At 44.1% G+C, this 19,188-nt stretch overlaps 1 protein-coding gene across 2 annotated transcripts; it reads left to right on the top strand.

Moving 5' to 3' along the window:
- The first annotated feature begins 1,854 nt into the window (after positions 1-1,854).
- Positions 1,855-19,017, top strand: POU2AF2 (POU class 2 homeobox associating factor 2). Of its 2 annotated transcripts, XM_081890007.1 has the most exons (5): positions 1,855-2,474; positions 8,682-8,791; positions 15,110-15,152; positions 16,547-16,842; positions 18,195-19,017. In XM_081890007.1, the coding sequence occupies exons 1-5, from the start codon at positions 2,465-2,467 to the stop codon at positions 18,600-18,602; spliced, it is 867 nt and encodes a 288-aa protein (XP_081746133.1). In that variant the 5' UTR covers positions 1,855-2,464; the 3' UTR covers positions 18,603-19,017. The 2 variants fall into 2 exon arrangements, with proteins under 2 accessions (XP_081746133.1, XP_081746134.1); XM_081890008.1 differs by lacking the exon at positions 1,855-2,474 and having other exon boundaries at positions 8,175-8,791; positions 16,652-16,842.
- Positions 19,018-19,188: the final 171 nt, after the last annotated feature.

Here is a 19,188-nt window from a genome sequence, read left to right as displayed (position 1 = left end):
CTAAACGACTAAACTACAACAAAAAACAATGTTTGGCGCTTTTTAGTTTAGAAAAATGTCAAGTATGTGGGGGACATTATTCAGGTTTATAAAACAATGCATGATGAGCAGAAAGTGGACAGAGATATTTTTCTTCTCTCATAATGTTAGTACCCAATGGGGTCACCCAATGAAGCTGAATGGTGGGAGACTCAAGACAGCGCCAAAGTGGGGCAACAGATGCCAGGGACATCAACAGAAGGTGAACATTGTAAGATTCAGGATGGACAGAAGGGAGTCTTTGTTCACACAGCAGCACAAAGTTAAACTATGGAATTTGCTTCTGCAAGTTGCAGTGATGGCCACAAACCTGGATGGCTTTACAGAAGTTGAGACAATTTTGTGTAGGATAAGTCTGTCCCTGGCAACTAGCCACAATGACTATGTTTTGCCTCCACTGTTGGAGTCAGCATGCCTCTGAACACCAGTTGCTGGGAATTCCAAGAGGTATCTTGTTGGCCATGGTGGAAAACTGGATGGGTAGGTTTCTGTCTGATCCACCCAGGCTTAATCCAGGGATTAAGAGCAGTCAAGAGTTAGGCAATCAATCTAAGAACAGGAGGTGGGAACAAGAATTAACCAACTGGGCATGGAGATACACAGCCAAATAGACCTATCCCATAACCAGCCATTACTGTGAAATATTTATACCTAGCCAGGATAATCAAGGACCAAATCAGTACCGAATGGTGACAGCAAGCAGTGGAGGAAGGTGGAACAAAGGTTATGTACACAGTATTATATTTAAAGCCCACTTATTTCCCTAAAGAATCCTGGGTGTTTCCCCCCCACCCCCATGGAGCTACAATTTCAAGCACCTTAAACTACAGTTCTCAATATTCTTTGGGGGAAAGTAATGTGTTTTATACATGCATGGTGTGCACACAGCCAAAGACACCTGCAGGCTCATAGAGGGGCATCTTCGTGGCAATGGCATCCTAGCCCTCTGAATGTCAGGGTCTAGGTTTTGAGAAGCACCACCTCTCACACTTCCTGCATTCAGAGAAAATAAATTGGGTATTATTCAACAAGAATGGTTAAGCCTCATGTTCATATTCATCACATCCCCGATTACTAAACTCTGATCTTGCAAAGCTTATCTTGGGTTACTGATTGCTAAGAATTCTGGTTTGATCAAGCAGCTAAGCTTTGTGAAGCTTCAGGTGCTCACTGCTCATGCAGCTGGTTATCATGAGCTTTAGGGATTTCAGATGCAGCAGAATCCACGTTGCTTTTCCACTGAAATTTGACAAAGTGTTAACAAAACAAAAAGCTATTTCCTGCAACATGATATGCCCTGTGTTGTGCTGCATTCGATCAGAACATGAAAAAGACGCTGGACTTGTGTAAACAACTTGCTCTTTACACCACCATCCCATAATATAATCCAGCTCCTGACAGCTGCAGTTCGCTACCAAAGCAGAGTAAACACGAACCATTTGACTATTCATCAAGTAGATGGTTTCAGCTGAAAGATAATGTTATTGAACACAAATTGGCAAATACCCCCCTTTACTTATAGATCTGAAATTCTGCATAGGTGAATTTGAATTCTGAGATGCTGTCAAATTTTGAAGTGTACATTTCATTTCAGCTCTTTTTTTTAGAGAGAGAGAGAATAAGGCAAGGAGCATTTTCCTATGCAAAATTTATTAAGATTTAAAAATATATATAACAATAAATTATACTAGAAATGAAAGAGAAGAAACCTAACTAAAATTAGAACAAAATTTAAAAGTTTTGAAAAACTCCCTTTGGAAGAGGCTTCTAAAAATTGAATGATGTTGTTAATTGTTAAAGGTAAAGACTCAGGTAACCAGGCTTCTATGCTGTAGTGTACTTAGCAGAATGGTTCAACTAGCCCTTACAGGGGGGTCTCTTGACTAGCCAATCCTCTGTGGAACATTTAGTTCAAAAAGGGTCTCTGTAAGCAATTGAGTTACAAATGCTGAATAGAAATTCTAAGAATAATCTAAGCAAACAGTTTTGAACAGGTCCCATCATCTTTAAGCAGTCAAGCACTTGAGGAATTTTATGTTAAAACACTCTACTGCAAAAGCATTTAATTTTTTATCAGTAAAAGAACACCCCATTTATTTTATTTTTATTTTGCCCTCCCCTGCTTCTTTCTTCTGAAGTATCCTTTTGGTCCAGTGAAAGAGCCTTTTCATGGTGTTCCTCGCCGGCCATGCAAATTGCATCTAAACAGACATCAAAGGATTTGCATGTACGCAAATCCCAGGCAAGCCATTTCAGAGGCATTGCCCCAAATTGTGGAGAAGGCCATTTCCGTCTGGTTCAGAATCAAGCTTGACCAGGAACAGCCCTTTGCAGTGGCTTCATTTGCAGATCGGAGCTCATGAAGGTTGATCATCCCGCCGTGAAGTCCTGTCGAATGCAGAGGTGGAAGTGATCACTCTTCGCCATGGAAACGGGTAGGTGTCATCGACGGCACACTCTCTTGATGACAGTCGTGTGGTGATTGTTACACAAAAGATCAATTATTGACAATTGAAAACATACATATTTATGTACTTATTCCTATAGACACAAGACAGAAAATGGGGCCCCAGACTGGGGTGATGCCTTTGAAGGATAGGTCCATGGTGACGTTAAGAGCCTGATCATTTCATTCTTAATAGGGTAGCCTCAGGCAAGAAACCAGCCCTCAGGCTTAGTCCCATAAGAGCAGTATGGTAATGATGTCACTCTTTCAAACAGGGTTGTTATAGGAATAATGGTACATTTTGGACAAAGGTACTGTGGCTTAATAAGCTGAGATGTCCACTTTTGCCTATGCATGTAGCCCTTTTTCTTCTGCCTCTGCAGCCTGAACCAAACGTGGACATCTTCAATTAAACATAGTATCCTCTTTTGTCCAAACTAGGAAACTGTGATTACTAACGTCAAGATTTTAAACCATGGTTTGAGATCCTGTCTTGTCCTAACCATAGTTTCTTTATCTGGACAAAATGAGAAACTGTGGTTAGCTATAAATTTCTGCAGTTCATTCAGGTACAACACACAGAGAGGAGAGGAGAGGCCATGTATCTAAGCAAAAGGTTCCTGTCTGCACATTTCAGCCTATTAATCCAGTGTATGGTTGTTGAAATGCAGCCAATGTATTGTGTGAAGCATTTGAAAATGTGTTATGTAAATTCTACCTAGTATTTATTTATTTAGCATAATTTATATGCTGCTTGATTGTAACAAAAAATCTTCTAAGTGATTTAGAAGAATAAAACATTTTCATTATCAAGAAAAGGCAATCACTGAACATTTGGCAGACCAGAACCCACTAACTATGCACACAGGTTTATGACAAAATCTGACACATCAATCTTCTGTTTCGGGGGGAGGAGATGGAACTGGGGGAAACTTAATGTTTTGTTTATATTTTGTTGAAAATCAATAAAAATCTTTTATAAGAGAAAATTAAAAGACAATCAAAACCAGGTATTAAAATTTTCCAAAAGATAATTAAAATCAACACCAATATAAAGATAGATTAAAGCATATGTGATATTTTCTACATGTCTCTGGATAGGTTGCCTAAACAAAAATGTTTTAAGCAGGTGCCAAAAAGAAGAAAGCAAAGGTGCCTGATTTCAATAGGCAGGGAGTTTCAGAGTGTAGCTGTTGCCACACTAAAAGATCAATTTCTTACAAGTGTGGAACAAATATTATTTAGCACCAGTAACAGTCCCAGTTCAGCGGATCAAAGTGGTTAAGTGGGCATATATGGAGTAAGGCAATCCTGCAAGTAAATGGTCGTCTTCTTGATAGCTCAATTGGTTAGAGCATGGTGCTGATAACACCAAGGTCACAGGTTCAATCCCCATACGGGACAGCTGAATATTCTTGCTTTGAACTAGATGATCCTTGGGGGTCCCTTCCAATTCTACAGTTCTGTGGTCTTTTGTGCCAACTAGGAGTGGGTGGTGGCGATTACCTGGCCTCCTATTACCAACAATGCCATGGCTTATCAGGAGGGGAAGGGATGAGTTTGCAGTGGTCCTAATGCACCTACAGAGGCACTGGATTGACTCTGCTGCGTGTTTGCACTGTGCCAGTTTCGGTAAGCTCAGCTCCACCACTGACTGCTACTGGTACATATTACAAGAATCCTATCAGATTACTCTAGGCTCTCACTGGGCACTCAACACAACAACAAGGTGCTTCCGGGTGCGTGTTTATTGTGAGATTGGCACTCCTCGTGCACGCAAGTCTTTTGCAATGATGTAATTGGCATCAAAACACCAGTCAATTAAAAATAATTAAAATCCTTATGCCATCCTGATTTACTCTTTCTGGGAGATATCCAAGAATTCAAAAAAACTCTGTTGCCAAAAACCTGACTGAAACATTTCAGTGACTCATTTACAAATCAAACCCTCATCTGGAAGCATCCTTTGACTCCACTTATTAGCTTAGGGTGGCAGCAGTGTTGACCAAGTCTGCAGAGGTTCAGGGCATTTGATGTCTACAAATATATGCTTGCCTTTCCTAGGTGTTGGTGCCAGAAGCTACCTGTGCTATAAAAGGAAAAGTAACATTTATTCCCAGTTTTTAAATATAACCAGGGCTTTTTCTTCAGCCAGAGCTCAGCTCTGGCCCCTCTCAGATGGGCACCATTGCCACTCTAAGAGAACAAGGGAGAAGTTCATGGTGAGCTCCAGCACCTCTTTTTCTAGAAAAATAGCACTGAATATAACATATAGTAGGGAAAAAAGCAGAGCAATTCAAACATACCTTTTTTCAAATCCACAAGCCTGCCTTGGCCAAGTTGGGGTCTTCAGATATTTTGGACTATGACTCCCATCAGCCCCAGGCAGCATGGTCATTCTAGCTAGGGCTGATGGGAATTGTAGTCCAAGATGGCTGAAGAGTACCATGTTGAGGAAGGCTGCTTTAGCTTAAAGAACAAACCATTTAAATATCTGAATAGTATTGGTGGTAGTAGGGTAGATGAACCTTGTGCCTAGGGCTGTGTGCAGTGCACAGACTGCTATTATTATTATTATTATTATTATTATTATTATTATTATTATTATTCCCCTTTCAACATATATAAATACATAATGGAACATTAAACATTAAAAAAACCTCCCAATGCAGGACTGCCTTCAGACATCTTCTAAAGGTTGTGTAGTTACTTATCTCCTTGGCTCAGGAGTCACAGTACTCCATAGCCTCCCAACATTTCTCTGGTGAAAATAGGGATGTCATAAGTAAAAGCGGGACATTCCAGGACCAAATCAGAAACCAGGACAGCTTCTGTAAATCCGGGACTGTCCCTGGAAAAGAGGGACACTTGAAAGGTCTGACAGCCTAAGCGGGAAATTGGAGAAAGCTAGAAACCAGATGGTCAGCTTCTTTTTTCTTGCAGGTAATCTCAGGGCTCGTCCAGACCTCCGCCTAATGTGAGATTTGAACCCCTGGTACCTCCTTTAATTTACCCTCATCTGTGCGATGTTCTCCTCTGAATACTTCTGTCCCACGCTTTGTCCTGCTTAAAGCTGTAGACTCCCTATATGCAATCCACATAGCTCTCCTGTTTGGATTTTCAAAGTATGGGGAGACTCTGGATTTAAGGAGGAGAAAGAGCAGGGCAAAAGTAGTTGGAGGAGATTGCCACATGGATGATGAAGAGGAATTAAATGAGGCCCAAGGGGTTCACAATCCACATTCAGCCAAGGTATTTTATAGGCCCCCATTCTTGGGGGGTGGGGTGGGGTGGAGGAGCTTCTGTTGAAGCTCCATCCCTTCCTACCAAAACTAATCTGGCTGCCGCAATCCAGGTGAAACAAAAGCTCCAAATGCAAACCCACAAAAGGTCCGAATTTTGGAACGGCAAACCAGCACTGGGAAAGATCAAACAATTCCCCCGTAGGGCATGAATGTTTGTTTTAGCTCAGGAAATGCTCATCTTTGTTGTTTTCTAAAGGATTAAGCAGAGCACCACGCTCCCACCTGTAACATTTGACTAAAAGCTCTCTCCAGCCTGATGCAGGCTTCCATCACAGGTGCAGGCTCTTTCCATGGGGCAAATGGAAGAAAAGAGATCCTGCCTCATTATCCTGGGCTGGCTGGCACAGGGATGGGCACTCTCAAAAAGGTCAAAAACATACAAACAAATAGCCGGTTTAAAGGCACGACTCGAGAGACATAATGAAGTGAACAATGGGCATTTTTGCGAGTGCGAAACGAAATCCTTTGTTGCGAAGGGCTGGCACACGGTTCTCTGCACAAGGGGCAGTTGTTTGTAGGAAGAGGCAGCACCACTTAGCCAAGCTGAATGTTTTATTCATAGCACTAGAAATCACGGACATCCAATGAAGCCGAATGTTAGAGGATTTAGAACAGACAAAAGAAAACCCTTCTTCACACAGTGGAACTCACTCCCACAACAGGGTACCGACAGCCACCAGACTGGAGGGCTTTATTTATTTTAATTTTTTTCCAATTTTTTTATTAGTTTTCCAAATTTATAACAAACAAAAAACATCAAAAACAAACATACAAACATTTATCCTAGCTATAACAGTTCCACTTTTGTTAACATTGTTGGGTGACTTCCTCGAATCCCCCTGGCTGAGTTTCCATATAAATCCTTGTAGCAGTTTTCCAAAATTATTTTCACATAAAATTTACTTAGTCAATTAACATCTTTCTTTCTTTTCATTTCAGCTTTTAACATAGTATTCTACACCATCACATATTTAAATCCTAGACCTATCTGGTACTCACAAGTAATTCTATTTAAGTTATCTTAAAATATTTAGCCAAGTAATCTTTGAATTTCTTCCATTCCTCTTGGTACTCCTCCTCCTTCTGGTCGCGGACTCTTCCAGTCAGGTCAGCTAACTGGAGGGCTTTAAAAGAGTGCTAGACGAATTCAATGGCTACTAGACACAATCACCAGAGGTGGCTGGAAACTGCAGGAGGGGTGTATGCTCTTGTGCTCAGGGATGCTTAAGGGTTTCCCATGGGCATCTGGTTGGCCACTGTGAGAACACGATGCTGAACTAAAAGAGCTCTGGCCTGCTCCAGTGGGCTCTTTTGTTATTATTACTGTTGTTGTTGTTTAGTCGTTTAGTCGTGTCTGACTCTTCATGACCCCATGGACCAGAGCACGCCAGGCACTCCTGGCTTCCACTGCCTCCCACAGTTTGGTCAAACTCATGCTGGTAGCTTCAACAACACTGTCCAACCATCTCGTCTTCTGTCGTCCCCTTCTTCTGTCGTCAGGGTCTTTTCCAGGGAGTCTTCTCTTCTCATGAGGTGGCCAAAGTATTGGAGCCTCAGCTTCAGGATCTGTCCTTCCAGTGAGCACTCAGGGCTGATTTCCTTCAGAATAGATAGGTTTGATCTTCTTGCAGTCCATGGGACTCTCAAGAGTCTCCTCCAGCACCATAATTCAAAAGCATCAATTCTTTGGCCTTCAGCCTTCTTTATGGTCCAGCTCTCACTTCCATACATCACTACTGGGAAAACCATTATTACTATTAGTATTTTTATTAAATTTGTATACTGCCCTATAACCGTCAGTCTCAGGGTGGTTCACAACACAATTGTTACAGTATACAAAGCACAAAATACATAAGAAAAATAATCAAAACACAAAATACATAGTAAAAATAATCAAAACAAAAAGGCAGGCTCTTATCATGTTCATATTAGTTTCTGACTCCCACATTTTTAACAATAGCTACAAGAAAAGGCACCCCATCTAAATTAGATTGCTGAAGCAAAGAAAGTTTGTGGGGAAACCAGAACTGAATTTGTGTGTGAAAGGACTATGAGATGAGTTCTGGTCCTGAAAGCAAATTGCTGGGCTAAGTATGTGCACAGAGTATGGATGGGGGAGAAATCCAATATTGTTTGCATTTTAAAGAGACCCTACTAATTTAATCTCAGATCAATACATGAACCGAAACACAGCTATCCTCTGAAATTTGCAGTTGCCCAACCATTGTGTGCAAAAATGCATATAGGAAGGGAACCGTAGGCATAAAAATATGTGCATTTGTGAAAACAATGTACCGAAGTACATTATATTAGGGAAAATAGTTGTAAAATGTGTATATTAGCCAAAATCGCACACAGGATGTTTATCGGAGAAAATTCACACTAAAATGCTGACAAATTTTCAGGAGGACTTTAAAAAAAATAAAAATGCAAATTGCTGCAGAAATGTAAAGAACCAAATTTAAGAATGCAAAAAAGAGAAACCAAAACTAATGGACTCCTCCATCCCTACATGTGCTTTTTTGGGGGGAAAGGCTGTGCTGGCTGCAGCTTTTGGAAGCTGTAGTGCAAAACATCTGTAGGGCATCAGTTTGTTGGAGGCTTCATTGATCTCTGCCCTTCAGTCCACCAAAATCCATCAGGCTTCGCCCCCTATGTTATCAAAACCGCCCAGGCTTTGTTCCTGTCCCTGCCCATTGATCAGGGAGTGGCGTCAATAGCATTGCCTTGTTTTATCCTCACAACGACCCTGCAGAGTAGACTGGACTACCTAGTGAATAACCTGGCTGAGTGAAGAACGTGTGGGCCTCCTCAATGATTAAGCACTGGGCTCAGAATGAAGTCCCTTTTGGGTGTCCTCCTCCCCGCTCATGGTTCTTTCTTTGGTTCAGTCCCTGCAGACTACGGCAAGCGGGTTTACCAAGGAGTCCGGGTCAAGCACACGGTGAAGGACCTGCTGGCTGAAAAGCGTTCAAGGCAGACCAGCAGCTCACGGCTGAACGTAAGTGCATGTTGAAGAGTGCAGTGCAGTGGCGTCGCGTGGGTTGTCAGCACCCGGGGCAAGGCAAGTAATTTGCGCCCCCTAACCCATGGATTTGCGCCCCCTAACCCTAACCCCCAGATTTTGTGCCCGGTGCAGCCGGCCCCCCCTGCACCCCCCACGCTACGCCACTGGTGCAGTGTGATCTGGAGCAAGGATGCTGAACTGTAGGCTTGGGAGCCAAATGCGGCCTCTCTATCCGGCCCTCAGGACTCTCCCCAGGCTTCTAGGCCATGCCCCACACTGGCCCTGTGCCCTTCTTGAGTGCATTTGCTTGGATGAAGGATGGGGAGATGGAGGTGTGCGTGTCTTGCATGGTTGCAGAAACCTCTGGCTTGCGTGTGGCTGGAATGCAACCAGCCATTGCACAGAGGTAAAAGTCACATCCATTGCTGCGACTCTGGCCTCACCCATGTCAAGGTTCTTCCCAGACAAAGGAATGCATGCACACAGCAGACAGTTAAGTATTTATTGTCAAATATAACACTTCTGCAGCTCTGCAGACCTACGTACACCAATCTAACAGCTAGGCAGCTATTTCCAGGTCCATGCTCCATGGAGCAGTTGCATCAACAGGAGACCACTCCCCCTTAACCAGTTTATGTATCTTCCCCTGATGGGCTACACATACGCAAGCAGAGACTGTGCCTGCGTGGGAACTTCCTCTGCTCATCCCTTTTCATTTCCCTGCTGGTTCTGGAAGGCAGGGGTGCAGGAGGTGGGGAAGCACCTGGCCTTTCATTTGCCTGACCTGCCTCTTCCTCCGACCCATCCCGTGCTTCACCCTCCAGCTCTGAAGCTTTCCCTGCCTCTGATTCTTGCCTCCTGGCTAGTACAGGTCCCCACAAACCATTGCATCCCTCTTTTGAGTCTAGGCTCCAGTTAGCCCTGTCCTTGGTGTGCACTCATCAGCGTCTTGCTGGTCCCTGATATCTTTGGAAGTCTGAAAGAGGTACATATTGAAAGCAGATCTCAAAAAGCGCACTAATGCCAAAAGCTGGGTAATGATCAGTGCTGGTCTGCCTGCAAACCAGCAAAGCCACAGAACAAAGCTGAAACCTCTTTGGCTCTTTAGAATTGCCCTTTGCAGACTCTGGATCACAGGTGTTCCCCAGATGTTCTCCAAATGCTCAGAGATTCCCCATATATCTGAAATCTGTATTTGATGTTCAATGGTATTTGATGTCAGCATTTGACAGTTGAAGTACGGCAGCATTTGACAGCCGACATGCGGTGGCATTTCATACTTTACATTGATGGATGTCTCATACTTGATGTTGATGTTTCATACTTGATACTGATGGCACAAACAGCATTTAGTCATCTGGCATCATGCAATGACATACAGAATGTGACAGGGTGTGATAGCTAACATGCAGCGGCATTTAGTATATGACCACTTCTTAGGCGATTTCATATTTGAGGGCTGACAAAACAATGATGAGTTGCCAGCAAAGCCACATGTCTTTCAAGTCTTGGGTAAAAATTCACCTTCGAAAATGTGAAGAGGATTTAAAATCTGAATGACAAAATCAAGCTTAGAAGTTAGAACTATCCTGCAAGGTAGGTCTCCACATTTTGCAGATGTGGAGCTGAGGTTAGGAATGTCAGAGAATTTGGAAGAAAATGGGAGTATACCTGTATACATTGTTCAGCCTGGCCACTGAGGTCCAGCTCCGTTGGCCTTCTGGCAGTTCCCTCACTGTGAGAAGTGAGGTTACAAGGAAACCAGGCAGAGGGCCTTCTCGGTAGTAGTGCCTGCCTTGTGGAACGCCCTCTCATCAGATCTTGAGGAAATAAACAACTCTCTGACTTTTATAAGACATCTGAAGGCAGCCCTGTATAGGGAAGTTTTTAACGTATGATGTTTTACTGTGCTTGATTTTTTAATTTGCTGGAAGCTGCCCAGAGTGGCTGGGGCAACCCGATCAGATGGGCAGCATATAAATAATAAATTATTATTATTATTATTATTATTATTATTATTATTATTATTATTATTATAGGAAATTGCCAAAGTTTGCTTATTTGGCGCATATTTGGAGCAGAAATAAATCCATAGTTATGAGTATGACTGTTGCTGTTGATTTCAGTTTGATAAAAATACATAATTGATTATATACCCCATTTGCATTATGCTTCCTTTGCATAGGAATGAACGGGGTGGAATAATGTTAATGGAAACATAATTTACGCAGTTAATCATCTCAGTTATGTATATTCGCCACAGGGGGCAGTGAGGTGAATAGGGTGGTTCTTGGTGGCAGGTGAACTGTGGCTGAAGGGAAACAGTGCTGTATATGATGGATACAGGGCAAGACAGAAAACAATGCCTTCTTGCATCCCTAGCTGAGGCTGAGAGAATAACAGCTCGCCTAAGGATGCTGAGTGGGTGGCTGTAGGGCATCAGCAAACAGCGAAGCAAAGACCTCTTGGTTCACAGCCAGATCTGCCTCTCAGAGTCAATACACTCCGGCAGCTATCAATGGGCCCATTCAACCCAATCCAAAAGCTACAGTGTGGGAACAAACTTCCTTGTTTGCACAGAGCCCAGGCGGCACTCTGGTCAGTCTCGCAACAGTGTTATCACAGTTGTCGCAAAACAGATACTATAACCCTGAAAGCAAACAGCAGGTGAGTGGGGGTGATTCGGCCAGCTGATGAGGAAGGAGCTTGCCTTTCCTTGGAACTGATATTTAGTGCACCCAAAACTCTGATTTGCCAAAGCAAAACAAAAAAGCAAAAACAAAACTTTTCATGGGCAGATGATTCTAGACCTGTCTGTGGAGAAAGAGGGTGGGGTTCAGCAGATGGCCTCTTGTCTAAATGAACCATCAACACTGTTGGGATTTTGAAGTCCTGGCTCTTACCTGACAATCACGAGAGGCACAATTTGCATGGTGATGATATATGCGCTGTTTGCATTTTTTATTTCCCAGGAGGGTAGACTTGGGCTTCATGTGTGCCGTGGATCAACAGGGGTTAGCCAGGGGCAGTGGCGTAGCGTGTGTTGCCAACACCCGGGGCAAGGCAAGTATCCTTGGCTCCACCTGCCAATAGGTTGCAACGGACAGGCAATGGCTTGGCAACCTACCCGAGTGGCAGCCGCAGCACCCCATGAGTGTTGAGTACGGCAGAGAGCGGGATGGGAGATTGGTCGGGAGCGGGTATCTTTCTAAAGCACCATAGCAACCAGCCTTTTCCCAGATCCTCTCCTCTGTCCGCCGAGAGATTTTCTGTGTGATGGGGAGGGCAGGCTATTTTTTAATTTTTCATTACTTCTTTCTTCTGAAATTTTGCGCCTCTAGTAATTTTGTGCCCAAGGAAACTGCCCCTGTGGCCTCACCCATGGTATGCCAGGGGATTCATTTAGGAAAAGCAGTCCCTTAGAAAACGCCACTCACATTTCAGGCCACACATTCTTCTCCTCTTCCATATCTGGCCAGTTCTGCACATCTCTGGCTCTGTGCATCTTTTTCTTTTGGAAATGAGACTTGATAGTATAAAACTATCAACTAAAAAGGTTTGTAAAGTACCATGTGTTGCTATATAAAGCAGCAGCAGCAACAATATCCTATCGTCTCCTTCCAACTGTAAACTCAGCGGGTGAGTGCCAACTGCCATATAGTTAGGGATGGGTGAACCTGTCAAATTTGGCTTCTCATTTTTCCAAATTTAAGTTCAGTTTTCCACATCTCCACGTAACTTTGAGAATCTTTTTTACAAGGTCTTCATGAAAATTCATCAGCATTTCAGTGCAAAAATTCTCCTAATATGCACACAAACACCCCCCTCTTTGTATGCAATTTTGCCAAATACACACATTTTTGCAAAGTGATGTCCCCAAACATACAGCATTTTTGTATGTTACCTGCACTAGCATATGTAGTTTCTGGCACCCCCCTCCCCAATAGAGACATTACTAGGCTGGAGAACTGCATTGCAACATTTGGAGAATTGTGAATTCTCAAGGGTGGCTGCGTTTCTGTTCACCTATTGATTTAGGAAGTGCAAATTTGGAGGATTTGCCTCAAAATGCAAACTTGATTGAATTTCCCATCTTTCTCCACTTGTAGCCAAAACAGGGAAAAGCAAGAGGAATGTACTAGCATGTTCAGGAGAACCCAGAAGGGGAAACCTAAAGGTCAAACAAACAAACAAACAAACAAACAAACAAACAAGCCCTTTTGGCCAATGACCACAGAATGCTGTCTGTCTGTTTGGGGAATGAAGGAGAAAAATGGGGGATGCAATGAAGTTTCCTGAAAGGGGATATGGTTTCCCAGCTGGAATCCTGAACAGCAGCATTCAAGTCAGTAACATTCTGTTGCAGACCTCTACCTATTGATTCTTTTATAATTTTACATTCTTATGATGTTTTAAGATTTTAACTGTACATTGCCATTATATTTTTCTTATGGGTAGGGCTTTTTTGCCCAGCCAGAACTCACTGGGACTGAGTTCTGTCACCTCTTTGGCCTTTGTAGCATTGCAGTGGCAGGAGAAGAAAAGCTTTTTTTTTTAAAAAAAGGTCCTCTCTCTAAAAGCTCAACCACTTGGGTTGGCCGTTACCCCATTCCACCTCTTTTTCTAGGAAAAAAGCCCTGCTTATAAATTACCATTTTGTAAATATTCTTATAAAATAAACAACACTTATTGTGCAGTCATTTGTGCTTGAATATCCCAGACATCACTAAATGCAAACCAGAGAGAATAATAACTATTTCTAGAATTTGCAAATGCTCCTTTTTAAACACTCAGGGCAATTCCAGACTCTCAATATTTTCAAATGGGATTCAATCACATACCAGCATATTGAGGTTGTGCAGTTTTAAATTGTTGTTGTTGTTGTTATTAATACCCTGCTCATCTGGCTGGGTTTCCCCAGCCACTCTGGGCAGCTTCCAACAGAACACTAAAACACTACCTTATAGGGAGGTTTTGTGCAACAAACCCACTTCCCCCAAAGATCGGACTTGTTCTGCATATGATCTTTAAGAATTCTTGGAGAACAGGTGGGGTCCCTGCAGGCTGCAGGTGGGCAAATGTTGTCCACATCTTCAAAGGTGGGGGGGGGGGGAGACCCAGGTAACTACCAACTGGTGAGCTTGGCATTGATACTGAGAAAGGTTCTAGAACAGATCATTCAACGGTCGGTCTGTGAGCACTTAGAAAAGGATGCTGTGGTTACCAAGATGCAGAATGGGTTTCTCAAAAACAAGTCATGCCAGACGAATTTCATTTTTAAAAAATGGAGTTACAAGCTTGGTGAATCAGAGGAATACTGTGATTGTAGTGTATCTTGGTATTAAAGCATCTTGATTTCAGTAAGGCTTTTGACAAAGTCTCCCTTGGTATTCTTGCAGAGAAGCTGGTAAAATGTGGACTGGATGAGATAACTGTTAGGTGGATTTGTAGCTGGTTGAATGACTGGACCCACCAGGTGGCTCCACACTGCCAGTGATTTTGAGGAGTCGTTGGCTACAGACATCCCTGCCCCAGTACTGAAGGTCCCTATCTTAGAGAGCTTGCATTGCTGGAGAGCTCCTGTCAGCCAGAGCCAATAATACTCAGCTAGGTGAACCAATGTTTTGAGTCAGTGGTAGGCAGATTGGTAGGTAACCTAATGAGCCCCCCAGAGTGATGACGTGAATCGGTTTTTCCAAAACAATCCCTGGGATGGTGTCAGTTTCGACTTGCTGATGGAATATTGCATCGCTTCCCCCCCTGCCCTGTGGTTTGTAACTACGGCAAGATCCAATGAACTCATTTCCATGGAAGAGCACATGGCCAGGTGGGAAGCTGAGCGTTGTTAACCCAAAGGAAGTCTTGACACTGGCAAATTTTAATTCAAATCCAAACCTCTAAATTTGGTTGCTTGCCATGTCAGGAACTTCCTATTTGCACTATGCAAACTGGAAGGAGGTTCAAAGCCAATGGGAGAACTTCCTACTCACTGCAATAGTCTTGTTTTTAGTGGAGGATGGAGGTTTGGGCGAGAATGAAATGGCCCAGTTTGTATTGAGAGAAGGGAGCTCTCTCACACATCAGCCTTTGCAAACCTAGTAGTGACTTCCAGATGTTTTTGGACTGCAACTCCCACCAGCTCCAGCTACCTGGGGACCAGGTTGGCATAGTTTGTCCTGCATCACTGCCTTGTCACTAAGTTTATGCTAGCACTTCAAGCTTGTGTCACTGGCAAGGTATTACCCAGTCAAACCTGGTAAACGTGAGAGGGAAATTATTAAGATTTAAACACCTTGCTCTTTTTCCTTTCAGGGGAGTCTTGCCACAACACAGTCGTCATTTGTCCCACTGGCAGGTGAGTATATTCCTTCCTCCAAAGAGCCCATGGGGACATAGACGGGTTGTGCTGGTTTGTCTTTCTTGAAACAACTCAGTGAGCATGAGATGCCATAGACGTGTGTGTGTGTGTGTGTGAGAGAGAGAGAGAGAGAGAGAGAGAGAGAGAGGGAGAGAGAGAGAGAGAGACTGAGTGACTGAGAGATGGTTAAACATCTCCAAAAAAAAATCTCCTGGTCACGATTAGTGGGAGAGAAATAATTTTAAAGGGAATGCTAAAGAAGGGAAAGAGAAGGGTTAAAGTGATAGAGTTGATTTCTAAAGAAGCAAGATGGACCGTAGAGAAATCTGTGGCTTGCGCAATTTAGGAACTGACTATAGGGTATTCAACTAAGTTTTACTCAGAGTAAAAAGGTAAAGGTAAAGGTAGCCCTGACCATTAGGTCCAGTGATGGACGACTCTGGGATTGCAGTGCTCATCTTGCTCTATAGGCCGAGGGAGCCGGCGTTTGTCCACAGACAGCTTCTGGGTCATGTGGCCAGCATGACTAAGCCGCTTCTGGCAAACCGGCGCACGGAAACGCCGTTTACCTTTCTGCCAGAGCAGTACCTATTTCTCAACTTGCACTTTGACCTGCTTTCGAACTGCTAGGTGGGCAGGAGCAGGGACCGAGCAAAGGGAGCTCACCCCGTCATGGGGATTCGAACCACCAACCTTCTGATCGGCAAGCCCTAGGCTCAGTGGTTTAGACCACAGCACCACCCGCGTCCCCTTTACTCAGAGTAGATCTATTTAAATTAATGGACCGAACTTACTCATGCTCATTAATGGCAGCTCTGAGTAAAACATAGCTGAATGCTGCTCAGAGCAATACAGGCAAGAATTGGCCACAACAGCTGTGCAATAGGCCATTGACTAGTGGATAATTGTATGGCTATTCAACTGAGTTTAGGGGGTCTAAACATAGCTGTCAACGTTTTCCTTTTTTAAGGGAAATTCACTTATTCCGAATAGGATTCCTCACAAGAAAAGGGAAAAGTTGACAGTTATGGGTCTAAAGCAACCTGGAAATTCTGAACTATGGGCAGGGTGGGAAACCATTAAAGCTGAAAGCATTAGATGGGGGATGTTTTGAGCAGACGCCCTGTGAAAAACGAGTGAACAAAGTGTGGCTAATTCATAATAAATGTGCAGCATGGAAGCAGCCAGAGTGTTTCTTTATTCACAACGACTGTTTTTACCTCTATGCAAATGCAATCAGTTGTTCATCTCAACCTTAATACAATTAATCAGCTGTGATTACTTTAATGGGATGGCAGCTCAAACGTTAGTGTGTGTATTGATATGCTGTGTCTATCCCCACGTCAACTCACTTCTGGTGCTATGGTAACTGATTTCTCCACTGCCAATAGGTTCTTCTGCTATGTCTGGTTACTATGGCATCCGAAGATCCCTAATGGCAGATGTGGATTTACAAAACAATAAGCAGATCTCAAGTGACACTTCCTCTCTCATAGCAAAGCCATTTGCGTATGAATCACCGGCAGTTCAGGGATATCCTTCGCTTCTAGACACCCATTTCATTGACCAGTATACCGACCACCGAACTGCATCTGTCACCTCTGGAGCCTCATCCCTCTTTAGTGCCTCATCGCCACTGACGTCGGTCATGCCATCCTTCCCAAGTGACTCGGCACATTTTTTAAGTGTAAGTACCTAAGATAGAACACACCAGGCCCATTAAGCTGGATCAAGCCCAAAGGCCCATCTAGTCCAGCCTCCTGTTCTCACAGTGGCCTGGAACCAGTGTGGTGTAGTGGTTAAGAGCGGTAGACCCGTAATCTGGTGAACCGGGTTCGCTTCCCCGCTCCTCCACATGCAACTGGGTGACCTTGGGCTAGTCACACTTCTTTGAAGTCTCTCAGCCCCACTCACCTCACAGAGTGTTTGTTGTGGGGGAGGAAGGGAAAGGAGATTTTTAGCCACTTTGAGACTCATTCGGGTAGTGATAAAGCAGGATATCAACTCCAAACTCCTCTTCTTCTTCTTCTTCCTCCTCTGGCGAACCCCCAAGCAGGACATGAGTGCAGCAGTTTGCTCCCCACTTGAGATTCCCAGCAATCGGTCTCCAGAGGCATACTGCCTCGGACAGTGCAGGTAGAAAAGAACCATCATAGCTAGTAGCCATTGACCTACCTAGCAGATTCTTCTATCCAAGAGCTTAAGAAGAACCCTGGTGGATCAGGCCAAAAGCCAATCAATCAATCAATCAATCAATCAATCAAATAAATTTATACCCTGCCCATCTGGCTGATCCTCCCCAGCCATTCTGGGTGGCCCCCAACAGAATATCAAAAACGCGATAAAACATCAAACATTATAAACTTCCCTAAACAGGGCTGCATTCAGATGTCTTCGAAAAGTCAGGTACTTGTTTATTTCCTTGACATCTGATGGTAGGGCACCAATACTGAGAAAGCCCTCTGCCTGGTTCCCTGTAACCTTACTTCTCACAGTGAGGGAACTGCCAGAAGGCCCTCGGAGATAGACCTCAGTGTCCGGACTGAACGATGGGGATGGAGACGCTCCTTCAGGTATACTGGACTGAGGCTGTGTAGGGCTTTAAAGGTCACACTAACAGATTGAATTTTGTGCTCAGAAACATACTGGGGGCCAATGTAGGTCTTTCGGGACTGGTGTTATATGGCCTTGGCAGCCACTCCCAGTCACCAGTCTAGTTACCGCATTCTGGATTAGTTGTAGTTTCTGGGTCAGCTTCAAAGGTAGCCCCACGTAGAGCACATTGCAGTAGTCTATCTAGTCACCATTCTGTTCACACAGGGGCCAACCATATTCCCGTTATGGGAAGCCCTCGTGCAGGACCCTGATGTGTCCCTGCAACAGTTAACTCTCTCATGTATGCACACACAAAGAAATAAATGGAGACTATCTAGGGAAGGCCTTATCATGCCTCCCGGCCCAAGCTGCTACCTGTAACTCTGTAGGGAGGTTTGCTTCTTGACTCCCTTTCTAAGCTGTGGGCCGTTTTCTTCCTTGCAGAGAGACTCCTGGGAACAGGCCATGCCTGACAGCCTTGGCCAATCGGATGTGTGTCCTCCCGACTCCCTTCAAGCACCTTCCATCACTGCTGGCTGCCTCTCCTCTCATGAGCCGGGAGTTTCCTCCCAGTACAGAAATCCCAGCTGGAATTCGCCCATCTCTGGGACTCAGTCCTACTCTTTCCATGCTCTGGATGATGTCCACTACGCAGCCGGCTACTCTGCTGCGTCTCCCTACCCATTCTCATCTTTTATGTCCAGTGTGGCCAGTGACCTGACTCCCAAGATGCTCCAGACCTCTTCAGAGGAGTCTTCAGACACAGCCCCTCTCCCTGACAACAGCTCCCTCTGGCCAAAGGAAGATGGGAGCCCCCTTTGGGGGTCGTACGAATGTCGAAGGACTTACTAAACCAAAGAGACTCACGACAGAGACGCAAACATAAGCCCCTCTGGTTTTATTTAAAGAACTGCTTAAAGGGTTCTGACCATCTTGAGAGAGCCTTTGTGGTGTAGTGGTTGGAGTGTTGGCCTATGAACTGAGAGGTTCAAATCCCCACTCAGCCATGAAGCTTGTGGGGTGACCTTTGGCTCGTCACAATCTCTCAGCCCAACCTACCTCACAGGGTTGTTGTGAGGATAAACTGGAAGAGAACCATGCATGTCACATTGAGTACCTTGGAGGAAAGGTAGGATATATGTGTAATCAATCTAAGATGTGGGTGGACTTTAGGCTTACGGGATCTGTTTTGGTTTTTGCTGCCAGTATGCCAACTGGGGCTCAGTGCAAAATTGTGGCTCAGCTGAGTGAGTATTCTTGAATAAAAAAAAAATTCCAGTAGCACCTTAGAGACTAAGTTTGTTATTGGTCTGAGCTTTCGTGTGCATGCACACATCTTCAGATACCGAAAGCTCATACCAATAACAAACTTAGTTGGCCTCTAAGGCGCTACTGGAAGGATGCTTTTTTATTTTGTTTCGACTACGGCAGACCAACA

The sequence above is a fragment of the Podarcis melisellensis genome, assembly GCF_964234715.1.
Source record: "Podarcis melisellensis genome assembly, chromosome: 15".
Classification (NCBI taxonomy): domain Eukaryota; kingdom Metazoa; phylum Chordata; class Lepidosauria; order Squamata; family Lacertidae; genus Podarcis; species Podarcis melisellensis.
The sequence above is the reverse complement of the archived record's forward strand: the minus strand, read 5'-3'. Positions and strand labels throughout refer to the sequence as shown.

What these genes read in the sequence shown, in the direction of transcription:
- POU2AF2 (XM_081890007.1), top strand. An exon ending in GTCATTTGTCCCACTGGCAG is followed by an intron (nt 15,153 to 16,546) that starts GTGAGTATATTC and finishes CACTGCCAATAG; the next exon opens with GTTCTTCTGCTATGTCTGGT. An exon ending in ACTCGGCACATTTTTTAAGT is followed by an intron (nt 16,843 to 18,194) that starts GTAAGTACCTAA and finishes TCTTCCTTGCAG; the next exon opens with AGAGACTCCTGGGAACAGGC.